This window comes from Rattus rattus, chromosome 6 (genome assembly GCF_011064425.1).
Source record: "Rattus rattus isolate New Zealand chromosome 6, Rrattus_CSIRO_v1, whole genome shotgun sequence".
NCBI classification, from domain to species: Eukaryota; Metazoa; Chordata; class Mammalia; order Rodentia; family Muridae; genus Rattus; species Rattus rattus.
Window position 1 is genome coordinate 99,327,104 of NC_046159.1, and position 13,706 is coordinate 99,340,809.

At 39.7% G+C, this 13,706-nt stretch overlaps 1 protein-coding gene across 8 annotated transcripts; it reads right to left on the reverse strand.

Annotated features, from left to right (window-relative positions):
* Positions 1 to 418: 418 nt before the first annotated feature.
* On the reverse strand, positions 419 to 10,249 carry Ssbp1 (single stranded DNA binding protein 1). Of its 8 annotated transcripts, none has more exons than XM_032906688.1 (7): positions 9,994 to 10,200; positions 9,525 to 9,587; positions 6,885 to 6,945; positions 5,058 to 5,198; positions 4,451 to 4,538; positions 3,312 to 3,414; positions 419 to 578 (listed from the first exon to the last, which is right to left on the reverse strand). In XM_032906688.1, the coding sequence occupies exons 2-7, from the start codon at positions 9,546 to 9,548 to the stop codon at positions 561 to 563; spliced, it is 435 nt and encodes a 144-aa protein (XP_032762579.1). In that variant the 5' UTR covers positions 9,549 to 9,587; positions 9,994 to 10,200; the 3' UTR covers positions 419 to 560. The 8 variants fall into 8 exon arrangements, with proteins under 8 accessions (XP_032762579.1, XP_032762577.1, XP_032762578.1 ...); XM_032906686.1 differs by having other exon boundaries at positions 420 to 578; positions 3,326 to 3,414; XM_032906687.1 differs by lacking the exon at positions 9,994 to 10,200 and adding an exon at positions 10,207 to 10,246 and having other exon boundaries at positions 426 to 578; positions 3,326 to 3,414.
* Between the last annotated feature and the right edge of the window lie 3,457 nt (positions 10,250 to 13,706).

Consider the following 13,706-nt stretch of genomic DNA (forward strand, 5'->3'; position numbering starts at 1 on the left):
CCAGTGCTCAGCAGCCCCCTTCAGTTCGGGATCACTTCCTGTCAGCACTTACTGAGAGGCTCGTCCATGCCAACACCAGTAAGGGTGCAGGTACACCAAGCAGAGTTGGAACTGACTCCCAAGCTACAGAGGTAGGTGAGAACATCGGTGTTTACAACCGTGACAGACAGACTCCTGACACAGGCTCTAAAGTAACCAGTGGTGAAACACCACAGGACAAGTCTGAAGCAGAAAAGGCTTTCCAAATGTATGGCCTGGCCTCACACACAAGGTAGAGCCTGAGAATTCATTACTTTACCCTTTCTATAGAGAAACCACTTCTAAAACAAATAAGCAATTGGTAAGTACCATAAATGACAGGCTTAACACACAAACACACACACACACACACACACACACACAAGATATGACAATCTGGAAAAATATTATCACTCATTTTATATAAAAATTTTAATTTCTGTCTTTAAACTATAGACTGTACATGATTTGCAAAGGAGACTGTACCAAACAATGATCAACGAAGAATCATCCGTTCTATGGCTTTTCTCTTGCCTGGTCACTCAGAAATATAATGTTATCTAGAAAGAGACCAAAGTGTCAGTGTCAGAATGCTGTCTTCATCGCTTCTCGGCCTTTTGGCTAAGATCAAGTGTAGAATGCTGTCTTCATTTCATTGAAAACTCCCCTCCAACATAGACACCCTTTAGTGATAGTAAAGATTCAAAATAAGTAACTTTTGTTGTGTACATGTGAGGTACACAAGAGGCAATCAATCAATCAATCAATCACTCCAACAGAAGAGGCTGCAAACGCTTGTTCAACAATTCAGACTTCACTACAGGATGAGACCCTTAAGTTCTCCCCAGCAACAACTTTGTTACGTACAGCAAAGTGCAAGAGCCAGCTTACAACTGAGCAAGTGCAGGAAAAGGATTCGTTTTAGAGTCCAAGACTGAACCTCATACACTGGCTGGGTGGTGTTGCACACCTTTAACCCAGCACTCAGCAGGCAGGGGCAGCTGGACTCTAAGTTCAAGGTCAGCCTGATCTACAGAGCAAGTTCTAAGATAAGCAGGGCTATGCAGAGAAACCCTGCCAAAAAAAAAAAAAAAAAAAAAAGGAAAGGAATAGAAAGGGGAGGGAGGGAGGGAGGGAAGGAGAAAAAGAAAAAATAGAATTTCATATACTGATTTTTGGAAAAAGTTGTAAGTATTACAAAGCAAGCATTTTTAATCCAAAAACGAAGTGGACATTGCTCTGATTATTTCAAAGAAAATTAGCTAAAAATAACCAAAGATAAAGAGGTTAAGTAGCATTTCTTGGATAACTCCAAAAACTGTATATTGTTCAGGAGTAATGGTCCTGTAATGAAGTCCAAATTGTTGGGCAAACAACTGCAGCCTGATGTGTTTATATATGGATGTCCTTATTTATTGCCTCTGTTTATGTACGTTTTACACACACAACTAAAGTTATCTACTATAAAAGGATCTAAAAGACAGTTAACAGTAACAGGATTAGAATGGAGTCACTGTAAAAAGCCAAGAGCGCCATCTACTGGTTTGTTTTTGCTTTAAAGGTCAGATTTGACCCGTAAGTGAAAAATTAGTATAGAGATAAGAGATAAATGGAAGGAGTCAATAATAATAATAATAATAATAATAATAATAATAATAATAATAATAAATAATTATAATGATTAAAACAAATAAACAATAACAACCACAGAAAATAATTTAGGATGCTAAATATATTTTTAAATCACTATATTTGCTAGTGTTTGCAACATGAGAAAGAGATCTTGCTTTTTAACTTATGCTGATATACAATAAGCAAAAGCAGTTATATGTAATCAAAAAAAAATCAAATAGTTTCTTCAAACATCACTGAATGCTATTCACGTTTTCTGTGAACTATAACTATATAGTCAACTGACCAGACCGATAACAACCACGATAAGAAAAAGGAAAACTGCAAACAATGTGAAATGTTTCTCTATCTACCTCAGTTTGTTAACAACTCAACAGTTCAAGTAACACAGCGGTCTACATTCCTGCCTTATAGTGGAACACAATGGAGATTAAAAATGTCTACATTGGTTTTCAAAGTCAATATATTTTCTAAAAAAACTACTATTAGGAAAATAAGTGATTATTGCTTTAAAAAAACATAATTTACCAATATGAACAGTGATTAAGACATAACCATTGGAACAAAGGGAAAGAAAAGGATTTTTTAAAAGCATACAGATAAGAAAACTGGGAATCTAAGGAAGAGTGAACACAATGACATCCTTTTTATAACGCAGAAATGCCATAATAATCTCAACATTGGGTGAAATAACGGTGTTACAACACAACTTTTTCTTTCAGTGATACAAGCTAATATTTATGGATAAAATAGAAAATGTCACTTCCAACTGATCCTGGAAGAGAAAAAAGCAGCCGATTAGTGCTAAGTGGTGAGCACACGAGTGGCTAGGCCGCCATTCTCTCTACTCAGACGCTTCAGACAACAGAGCACTGTTATAGCACATCTCACTAAGATTTTTTCACTCCTATCTACAAAACATGTTTCTAGGTGTTTAATAACAAAAACAAAATAAGTAAATTAAGGCTTATAAATTTTTGCAACTTCTTCAAGAAGTAATAAAATACGTCTGTCTCATTTAGTAACATTTTAATTTTCATGATACTATTAAAATCTGTTAAGCAGTACTTTTAAAAAAATGGTATCAAATTGCTAAGCTATCTATATTTCATTAATCTACATATAATTTCATACAAAAAAGCATTTCTTCAGGTTAAGTTACAGATATATAAACAGCTGTATTGTTTCCAAAATTCTTCTAAAACTTTAGAGGTTTGAACTCTATCATATTGTTTTACGTCTATGCAGTCCATGTTGTTTTGTTTAAAGACCTAAGTTTTTAAATTTCAAATGCAGGTCGTTGCACGTTCAGTTTCAAAGCTTTGAGTAACTGGCAAACTCCTAACCTCACCTTCTGCAGCCGCCTTGGCATATGTGCTTGTACAGTGTTTAAAGACACTGAGAGTAAATGCTTCCGGTTACGTCTGCACTGCAGGAGCAAGCTGCTATTATACTCTATGCAGAGCTCCTCCTGAACGAAACATGCGAGTACAATTTTAGAGGAATAAATAAATGTGGACAGTGTTAGCAAACAGTAAAATGAAGAGTATCAAAGTCCTCTGGGGAGTTTCCTGGAGCGTTGCCATCACGGGTACTTAGAGCCCCAGGGAAAGTGGCCTATACTATGCCAAGCCTTTTAATGAACAAGAATCGCTGCGTACCACGGGCTTCTTACCAGCTATGATTGTTGTTGCTTGCCGCCTCACATTGTTTTTATCCATGTATTCACCATAGTCCACTTTGCCTTCCACAAATATACGAGCCCTGATACAAGAAATGCACAGTCTTCAGTCTGTGGATCTACTCCTGCCTTTCGGGGTGTCAGGGCATGGGAAGCAACACAAGTTGAAACAACTGCACGCTGCTAAACACTTCTTCAATTTCAAAATTAAAGAGAACTGAAACACAATGCACATCCAGTTAAGAAGGACCGTGTTACCCAGATGGCAGTACCTTCTCATAATCCAACACACAGGAGCTAAAGGCAGAGAAATGAAGTTTTAGGCACCTTAGTGAGACCCTGACTCAAATGTAAAACTTTACATAAAGTACAGGAGATGTAATTCAGTGATATAGCACGCACCCAGCATATACAAAGCACTGGGTGCAATCTCTAGTCTGTGTCTGTCTGTCTGTCGGTTGGTCTGTCTCTCTCTCTCTCTCTCTCTCTCTCTCACACACACACACACACTGAAATGTTGACATTTTCCTTCAAATATCCTGTGTTTATGTATCTTCACATATCCATACGTTCATAAAGAAAAGGTGTGCAATTACTGCAAAGAAACTGAAATTCTAGTCACTGCTAAAATTATTTCTCATAAAATATTTTAGTTCCACAAAAATATAAGCATAAAAAGTACATCCATAAAAACACTCTTTTGTTACGCTACTCATTCATAAAAGACACTTCTAATAGATAATCAACCTAAGCATTACAAATGGAAATTACCAGCTCTAAAAAAAATTATCAAATTTAAAATAACTATCGTAAAAACTACCATAATAACTTAGTATATCAGACATCAAATAGTCCAGACATGACGTCTACGATCCCTGGTCACAGGGACACAGGACATCCTACAGACAAATGCTGTCAATGCTTTGCAAAAGGCATCTGCAGCTCTAACATCAGTAGCCTTGCATTACCTTGCCTCATTTATTTGTTTGCCCTAACTTGTTAGCAGGCTAAAATCAGAGACTTTCCATGAACAGCGTCAGCACTTAGGGAAAAAGCAGATAAGAGAACACTAGTTACTCTTTTGGCCATTCAATCCAGAAGATACTTTCTCTAACTTACCCCTTTTTCACATACTGATAAGCCACATCTCTGAGGCCTGGCCGAAACACTGATATTCTGTGCCATGTTGTCTTTTGACTGACGTCACCTAAACCACCAGATACAGGAAACAGGGTTACAGATGCCAACAACACAGAACATGTCTCAGGAAAACAAGCTTACAATTTCTTAAACAAAAAAAAGGAGGAGGGGGAGGGGAAAAGAAGGGGGAGAGGGGAAGGGGAAAGGGGAGGAAGAGGAAGAAGGAGAAAAGGGAGAAGAGAGAAGAAGAGAGAAGAAGAAGAGAGAAGAGAAAGAGAGAAGAAGAGAGAATAGAGAAGAAGAGGAAAAAGTGGAGGAGGAGTCAGAAAAGGAAGAGGAAGAAGAGGAGGAGGAGGTGGAAAAAGAAGAGGAAGAAGAGGAGGAGGAGGAAGAGGAGGAGGAAGAGGAAGAAGAGGAAGAGGAGGAGGAGGAGGAGGAGGAAGAGGAGAAAGAAGAGGAGGAGGAAGAGGAGGAGGAGAACTAATGAAGCCAGACTATCTATAAGTTAACAGTTTTAGTATTAGGTAAGCAATAATAACTAATGTCCACTTACTGTTGATAAATAACTAGAGCTTCTTACACTCACCCATTTGGTATGCTTCATTGTCCCCTGATCGCCACATCTCATTTGTTGCTAGAGAAAATATCGTGACTGGGTTTTTTCCCTCCACCTGTCTCATGACAGGGTCCTGACCTACTCGACCAAGTAACTGAACACGATTCAGAGCTGAAATATAAAGCAGAGATGAAATGAGACTGAGAAGCAGGTGATGACTATGTTTATGCATCCTGAAAACTTGGTTCTCTGCACTTCAACATCCAGTGGGACAGTATTTGGAGGTGATCCCTGTGTAGGTAATTAGGTTTACATGAGGTTATGAGGGTAAAGCCTCCATGATGGAATTAGTGCTTTATAAGGAAAGAAGAGACCAACCACCCCACTACTGCCATATAAAGACAAACTAATGCCAGCCAGTGAGTGGTGCCTGACAGGTAACCCAACCAGGCTGAAAGACTGGGCTTAGCCTTCGAGACCGGAGATGTAAGAAATAACCATTTCTGTTGCCTAAGCCACCCCTGTTCTATTCATTCTAGTGTGCGGATAGTTATACAGGAGAAACCCATACCTGAAACTGACAGAAATACCCAGAGAATGAACAACTACAAACACTGCTTCAACATTAATCTCTACTTTATGAAAAACTCAAGGTATAGAAGATCAACAAATTAAGTTTAAAAGGAAAATAAAGGAAGTCTTGAGGGGAGAAAGGACTCACAAGAAAGCGGTGAGCAAAATGCAGCCCCACAGGACAAACTTTAAGCTCTTTATCTTGAGCTAAAAGAGCAAATCTTAGATTTAAGAAAATCTCTATTACAAAAAAGAAGTATTTGTGTGGCAGTCTCCTCTGTACCCTTTACGGCACGGTCTTGAAGAACTGAGTCAGAGAGTGGAGCAGGAGGGAGTGATAGCCACACTATAACTCTATTTATACAAGGTTTTCACAGCTAGAGGCACAAGGGTAAAATAAACCAAATGTAGGGTGGGTTGCATAGCTGTAAAAATGTCTTTTATTGGTCTGAAGTATCTTTGTCTCCAAGGCTTACTTACTGCCTTAATATGTTAACCTAAGCCTAGCCCTGGAAGCTTCCAGCCTCTGCACAATCTAATCTAGGCCTAGAATGTTTTCAGTCTCTGAGACTTGCTGCTGAATAAGCTCACCCTTTTCTTGTTCTTTCTGAACCCTGGCTGGCTGGTAAACACAGCTGTTCTGGCTCAAACTCCTCTCCAAGCTGACTGATTCAATCTGGCTTCTCTCCTGGCCTCTGACTGAACTGCTCTGGTTGGCCTCATACTAACTTTAGCAATCTGCTCTAATATTCTGGCTCCTTCTCATCCTCTGGCTCGTTCTGTCCTCACCCGTGGCTAGCCTGTTTTCTCTCTGCAGCCTGTCCCTCTATAACCATCCCAGTAAAACTGCTTCCTTCCTCTTTCTCTGCATTGCCCTTGAGGTAGCTGCCTTTCCCTCCATGTTCTCATGAGATTTGGGCTATTCTGTCAAATCTTTCTGATTCACTTTGTCTGCCAGTCAATTAGACATCACTTTCAAACATAGGTGCTTCCTTCTACAAACTAATTTTACCTTCATTGTTTGAGATTAAGGGTATATACTAAAAGCATGTTTGTATTACAGCCAGAGAGATTAAAAGGTGCATGTTAAGGCTGAGCCACATTGCAACTAGAAACAATGTTGTTTTGTTTTGTTTTTCAGTAAATAACACAATCTCGATGTTCACAGTATGATCAAATATCCTGCAACACATGGCTAAACATAGTCCACTGGTTCTATGGTACTTTGAGAGTATTAGCACAGTATTATAAATAACATTGTAAACTTAGAAATCTGTTACTTACATCGTTCAAGAACCAAACTGCTGGCTACTTCAGACTCCTGTCTTACAAACTGACGAAATACCTAAAAAAGAACAAACAACATAGCTTTAAACTTTTTAGAAAAGAGAAATACCAATAGAAAACCTACTCATATTTATTCACCACTTAATCAACAGTTCCTGTAAGTTCCAGGAAAGGATGGCAAAGGAGAACGGAGTAGAAAGGAGATGAGAAAGAAACCAGTGCCTCCCAGTGAATGTAGCTATAAATCAACTGAGTAAGCAGAAAAGCAATCATCCTGTTACAATATTTAGCGTGCTGTGCATTAAGCATCGTTCTAAACTGTAGTCAATAAGAAACAGGTTAAATAACAACAAATATCCATTACATTTGCTGTGTATCTTTTTCACATCTGAACAGGCTCTGTGAATAAAAACTGACAAGGGCTATAATACATTTTTCCCTGAATGGTTGCTCAAAATTTATAAGGAATAGAGATCTCAAATGATTGGCCTAGAATGTTTCATTTAAAAATGAGCAAAGATGATAAATAAACTGATTTCTTGAGGCTGCTGCAAAAGGTCAACAGCTTCTATAGTGAGCTGGTGCAGTGGAAAGCTTCATTCCTTCAGGAAGTCAAAGAAAAGCAGCGCAAATAATATGGTTCAAAGGTATGGCTATTAAGTCATAATTAGCGAAAAGAATGCAGCAGCACTTAATACGCTAAGCGGATTATACCTACTACCATTTAATCCTTAACTAATTGTAGATACAAAGTCAAATTATCCCTACCATGGATCCATGGGAAATTAAAGCCCAGAGAGTGTACCACTTTTCCAGTAAACTAGGAATTAAGTGGTGATTTATGACTTAAAACTCTGGGTGACACCAAAGCTGTTTTTCCAACTTGCCCTCTGCTGTCTTAGAGGCATTCTGTTCTATGGTTACCATCCAGATAAGAAGAGTTCAGAGAGTTCAGAGAGCTAGACATGTTCTCAGAAAGAAACATTTCCCAAATGGCAGCACTGTTAATGTAACAGGCAGGGAAAACCACTTGGGGAAGAAAGGGATTGGGAGGCCAAAGAATTCTTTTAGAACAAGCAACAGAAAGAAAACAATTTTATTCAGGACACTTGAGGAAGCCGCTGACAGTTAAGAGGACTCCCAGGCACTTCAGGCTTCAGGCAGTGGATGAAGGTGATGCTGTCTGTTTTGAAGTTCTCTGTTAGTGAGTTAGAATTAGAACTTCTCACTCACTCACTTTGAAGGCAGTTCTATGGAATGTAATTCCTACCACGTAGAAGGGTTATCTCAGTTGGTTGTTGCTCAGCCCTGTGAGGGCTGCTGTGTACGTAATTTCCAGTTATGCAATTTCTCCATGCAAATGAGGGCAGAGGCAGGCTCCAACTCTGAGGTGTCAGATGACCACATTATGATTTCTAGACCTAGCTTTTTAAAAATTCCAGTGGAGACCTGTTTCCTTCCCTGGTCTTTTAATACTGGTCTTCTCTCTCCATACCGCTCAAATGAACACCTTTTGCTGGAGTGATCTTATACTATCACTGAGGATAGATATAAGAGTAAGATGTTATGCACAACACAGCATCAAACTGCTACTCAGTTTCTATGTCATGATCATAGAAAGTAGTTGTGTGATTCAGAAGAGCCAGAGCTCATTAAATGTTATCAACTAACAACATGCCTCATCTTAGGAACACATACACAGATCATAACCTAGTAGAAAAGAATAGAGAAAGGAGTCTTTAATTTCAATACTCTCAAAATGCAAACTTCACGCTTGGTTTCAAAGATACCATAGTATAACTTTTCAATTTAAAAAAGCTCAGAGTATGTGTAGATTAAAGCAGGGAGCTATAGATAGATCAACTTGAGAATAAGATGGGGAAGATAACAGACTTTTATAATGAATGTGGCTCATTAATCTTAACAGGAGAAGGGTCATAGAGAGATTTTACATTAGGAGAATTTACAAGACTTGGTACCCACATGCCACAGTGAGGAAAAATGCTAAGCGAGGCCTGCTGAAGACTGGCCAGAGTAGAGGACACCAGACTGGACTGCAGAATGGTAATGGATTTGTGGAGAGAAGTGAGCTCTGCTGTCTGGATAGCAAGATGGGAGTGGGGAGAAGAAGGGCCAGAAGGTCAGAAAAGGAACCAGAGCCGTCTGGGAAAATGATGGAAGAAGCCAAGGGCGGTGGTGCAAGCCTCAAATGCCAGCAGTGTGAAAGCAGAGGCAGGAAGATCATGGTTTTTGGTCATCTCAGCTTAACAGTGAGTCTCAAGATAGCCTCAACTAGAGGAGTTGCCGTCTCAAAAACAAAACAAAACCAAAAAAACCTTCAATAATTAAATGCATACTCTGTTCTAAGCACAGGTAACAAACACTTATTACGTTAATGATTTGTACTACATATGTGAATACAATTTAAAATCATTTTGATTCAGTAAATATTATGAGCATCGCAAAAAAATAATCCATCCTGTATCTTCCCCATCAAATAAATACATATAACATGATGGATAGGCTTAAGAAACTCGTGCATATATATGCAAAATTGGAAAAACAACAACAAAACAAAACATGGCTACAGACTATGAAAACGCGGTTGAGCGTTCACTAATGCAGAAAAGTGACTACCTGTAACACAGGTCTTCGAAACATGGCTTCGGTTTTTCTTATAACCTAATCTTTAGGCTTTTCCTAAAGGAAAGAAAGAAAGGAAAAAGTGATAAATCAAAAACTACAGTATACATCAAGAGCACACGTGTTCACTAGTCCTAAATCCTAAGCGTACCCAACTTCATGTGCACCCAATTTGCAACCACATCTTTGCACATGTGGGGATTTCCTCTTCGTTTTAAAACAAAAACAGAACGAGACAAAAGAAACTCTGTGGTCTCAACCAACTGCTCTGTTCAATAACCAGCAGAAGAGGGGGAAAAAAACCTGTTCTCACTTCCAATCCATTGTCTGCTAAAATTGCTTGACAAACTAAGTTCTCTCAGACAATTTTTCTAATTTGTTCTGTTATTCTAAACCCCTAAAACTGTCTCTACAAACAGTAAGGGCATAATAAATATTGCTACGAAAGGACTCAAATCTGTGCCTTCGTTCCCGTTAGCGCTGAGGAAGCCCGGCTTCCCAGCCTCGGCGCGGGGATAAGCGGGTACTTTTCCTCTAAAGTGGCGATCGCAGGCTGCACAGGGAACAGCGGGGACACTGGGACTCCTGCAAGGAGCCGCACACCTACTCCCGAGGCCCGCACGCGCTCGTGCACTACGGACTCACAACTTTGTCTCAACCTTCTCTCCTCCCTCACCTGACCCGCAAGCCCAGACTGCCAGCGGCTCGCTTCCGGCGCACAGAGCCGGCAAAGCTCGCGATAGGCAAGGAAAAACAGGAAGTCAACAATGTGCGCCGTTGAAATGCTGCCGGCTGATGTCACGGGAAACACGACTCCCTCAACTTAGAAGTGCCAGGACTTCTTTCCAGGCAGAAGTGGGTGGATCAACGATGCCACCTGTAGGTAAATAGTTTTGGGGTTGTTTGGTTGGTTGTTGGTTTTTGTTTGGTTGGTTGGTTTGTTTTGTTTTTTTTTTCCCTGTTCTCCACCCTCAGTCCGGTAGTGGCATTGCACTGGCTTATCAAACTCTGCCCCAGAACCGTATTCCCCGCCCTGAGTTGAAATTATTTGATGATATTCCCAGCCTAGGAGAGGGAGCAAGGTAGGTGATATAAAACATATTTGAACTTCTGGAGAAACTAAAACCGACGCAAGTCTCCTAATGCAGTAAGACTGGAGAACTAAGGGTTGTCAAAACTTCAGTAATCTAGATATGTTAATATGTTAAGTCAAAATTATTTCAAGAAATACATGAGGAGCAAAATATTGAACATTTTTATTAAGTTCAGGCCCCTAACTGTGCCTAAGGCACAAGGCAAATAGGTCCTTGTGTATTTTTATGTACTTTTTCCCTAAAACATTAAAAGTTGATGAAATTTCAAAACATTTTAAAGAAGTATTAAAAGTCAAAACATTAGGGGTTGGGGATTTAGCTCAGTGGTAGAACGCTTGCCTAGCAAGCGCAAGGCCCTGGGTTCGGTCCCCAGCTCCGAAAAAAAGAAAAAAGAAAAAAGTCAAAACATTGCTTTATTTAAAAGTGTAATTAAGATTTTACTTATGAGCTTTAATAGAAAGAAACCGATCAGTATTTTTAGATTTTTTTCTTTTCATTTTTGTGTTTCAATTTCACATATCTGGCAATCTTTCTAGATGGAGGAGCTTTTTTTAAGAGAGAGAGAGAGAGACAGAGACAGAGACAGAGACAGAGACAGAGACTGTCTCACTGTTTAACCCTGGCTGGCCTGAAACATGAATCTCATTGTGTAGATCAGACCAGGCTCGTCTCTAACTCACAGAGATCTCCTTGCCTCTACCTGCCTAGTGCAGGGATTAAAGGCATGTGCCACCACATCCAGCACCCAGCGACAGTCTTAAGCAATTTCAGTTAAGCTTACTGATCTTGTCTTTGGTATTAATAGTGTTCATAGTAAAATTTTTTGGTTTTAACATTTCCAAAATACTGCCTTGAAACATCTTTTGACTGCTGGATTTCTTTTACTCCTTTAAATCCTGCATTGTTTACCCTAATCTTGGTACTAGTGGAGTAACACATGTGTGAGTCCTAAGGCTTAAAGAATCTAAGGCAGCTAGATGTGGTGAGGCTCTATATGCCCAGTTTTTGTCAGTGTCCTGTGTTAGAAGGAAGGGAACTCCAAACCATTCAAACACACACACTGCCTCCTCAGCTCCATTCTTTCTATTTTAAGAAGAAAAAATCTGAATTATTTAACATGGTTTTCAACTGACATTTTAATGTGCTCTGAAGTCCAGCTCACTGGTGATAAGTTTATAGATGTTTACATCCCTGTATTTTCTCCTTTACAAACTTGATGTCCTGAAATAATGAGACATTGCATTGGAGCCCTGACTGCTAGTGATAATAAAACACCCCACCTACTACATTACTTCAATGGTTTCCTCCTTACAAGTGCTACTTCTGCTTTGTAGACAAGGCAAAGGTAAAACAAAGTTGCACCTTTACCTCCAGAGAGAAATCCCCCACCTGCCTTGCAAGCTTTGTTTGAATGGTCCCTGACTTGAACTTTGGAATAAATCTTAACTCTTTTTCCAGGTCACTTACATCTATTCACCCGTGTATATCCAGTTCCTTTCTTCCCTGTCCCATTAATGCCACCTTTGTTCTCTGTGGAGAATGCAGAGAAGGTTGGTTAAAGAAAAATATAAACATTTCCCTGAGACTTGAGAGCTCCCAGCCCTAACATTTTATAAAGAACATCTGAATAGGGAGTCTTGGCTGAGTGCTGTGTTCCCCTCAAAAAGGAATTGACACGTTCTCCTTCCTTAGCTGGTTGTCTGGAAGAAGTTACAAGTCCCGCTCCTTCACTTTTTTTTTCCTTTTAACAAAGAAAATGGTATTATAATGTACATATACTTGTACGGTGTCGGGAAGAAACTGTAACTGAGATAATTCTTCTGGTAATGTTCCTTACTTCAACCTTGCTGTCAGTATCTCAGAATCTGAAACACACCCCCATCCACACTAAAATGCTCTCAACAAGTCACCCTCCTCTCTTTTTGCATATTGTAATATAAAATGTCCACGAAGGTGTGTCATCCCCATTGATGATGAGCTCCCTGAGTACAAAGAACTTGTTGTGAGTATACAGTTTACAGTGTACCTTAAAACAAGCCCACGTTTCTCACGGCTTCAAGCTTCACAGCGGAACACAAAAACATGAGTGGAAATATTATCCCATGCATATTCAAATTCAAATAAGCCAAAATGTTGAGGAACCAAAAAAATTTTAACTGGGGGGGGGGCTTAAAAGTTTTGTTAGAGACACAAGGATCTATAATATGCTCCAAGGCCATTATAGGGAAACCCAGAACCCTTTCCATAGACAGGGAGGGAGGGGAGGACCAGCCTATGGTGGTTTGAATGAGAATGGCCTCCATAGACTACTGGGGAGGGGATCTGTTTGGGATGAATTAGAAGGACTCAGAGATGTGGCTTCTTTGAAATGGGTGTGATTTTCTTAGAGGAAGTGTGTGGCTGGGAATGGGCTTTTAGGTTTCAACCCCTATACCAGGTCTAGTGTCTACCTGTCTGCTGCTTTCAGGTCAGGATGTAAAGCTCTAAGCTACTGCTCCAGAGCCATGCCTATCTACTTCCCACCATGATGATAATGGCCTAGCCTCCAAAACTATAAGCAAGCCCTTAATGAATTGCTTTTATAAAAAAAATTAGAGTTGCCTTGGTCATGCTGTCTTCTCCCAGCAACAGAATAGAAACTAAGGCAGAACAGGATAGACAGTGGGAGGAGGAGGAGAGAGATTGGTTTGATCAAGTACTTCATCTCTGGACACAGAGCCTTCCCAGTGAAAAGTGATGACAGGCTGTGGCACTGGAGCTGACTCAACTTGAATTCCAAAATAGTAGTAGACTAGAGATTTTAACCTTTCCAAAATGACTAAAGGAGAAGCATATTACTATCTGTACCCAGGAGTGCAGAGTACTGTGTTACCTTTGGCAAGGTGTGTGTGTTAAAGTTCCAGATATGGCAGGCAATAATTTACCATAAACAGAAAGTTTTAGAAACAGAAAGTTGATGCAAAAACAAACAAACAAAAAACCCAGACAACAACCACTAGCACCACCTTTGTATAGTCTGTTTTAGTTAGGGTTTTACTGCTGTGAACAGACACCATGACCAAGACAAGTCTTATAAGGAGAA

Excerpts from the sequence above, each read along its gene's own strand:
- Ssbp1 (XM_032906684.1), bottom strand. The coding sequence starts at position 9,548 with ATGTTTCGAAGACCTGTGTTACAG. Across the intron at positions 4,539-5,057 it reads CAATGAAGCATACCAAATGG|GTGACGTCAGTCAAAAGACA; the intron begins GTGAGTGTAAGA and ends CTGGTGGTTTAG. Across the intron at positions 3,415-4,450 it reads TATCAGTATGTGAAAAAGGG|GGCTCGTATATTTGTGGAAG; the intron begins GTAAGTTAGAGA and ends TTCTTGTATCAG.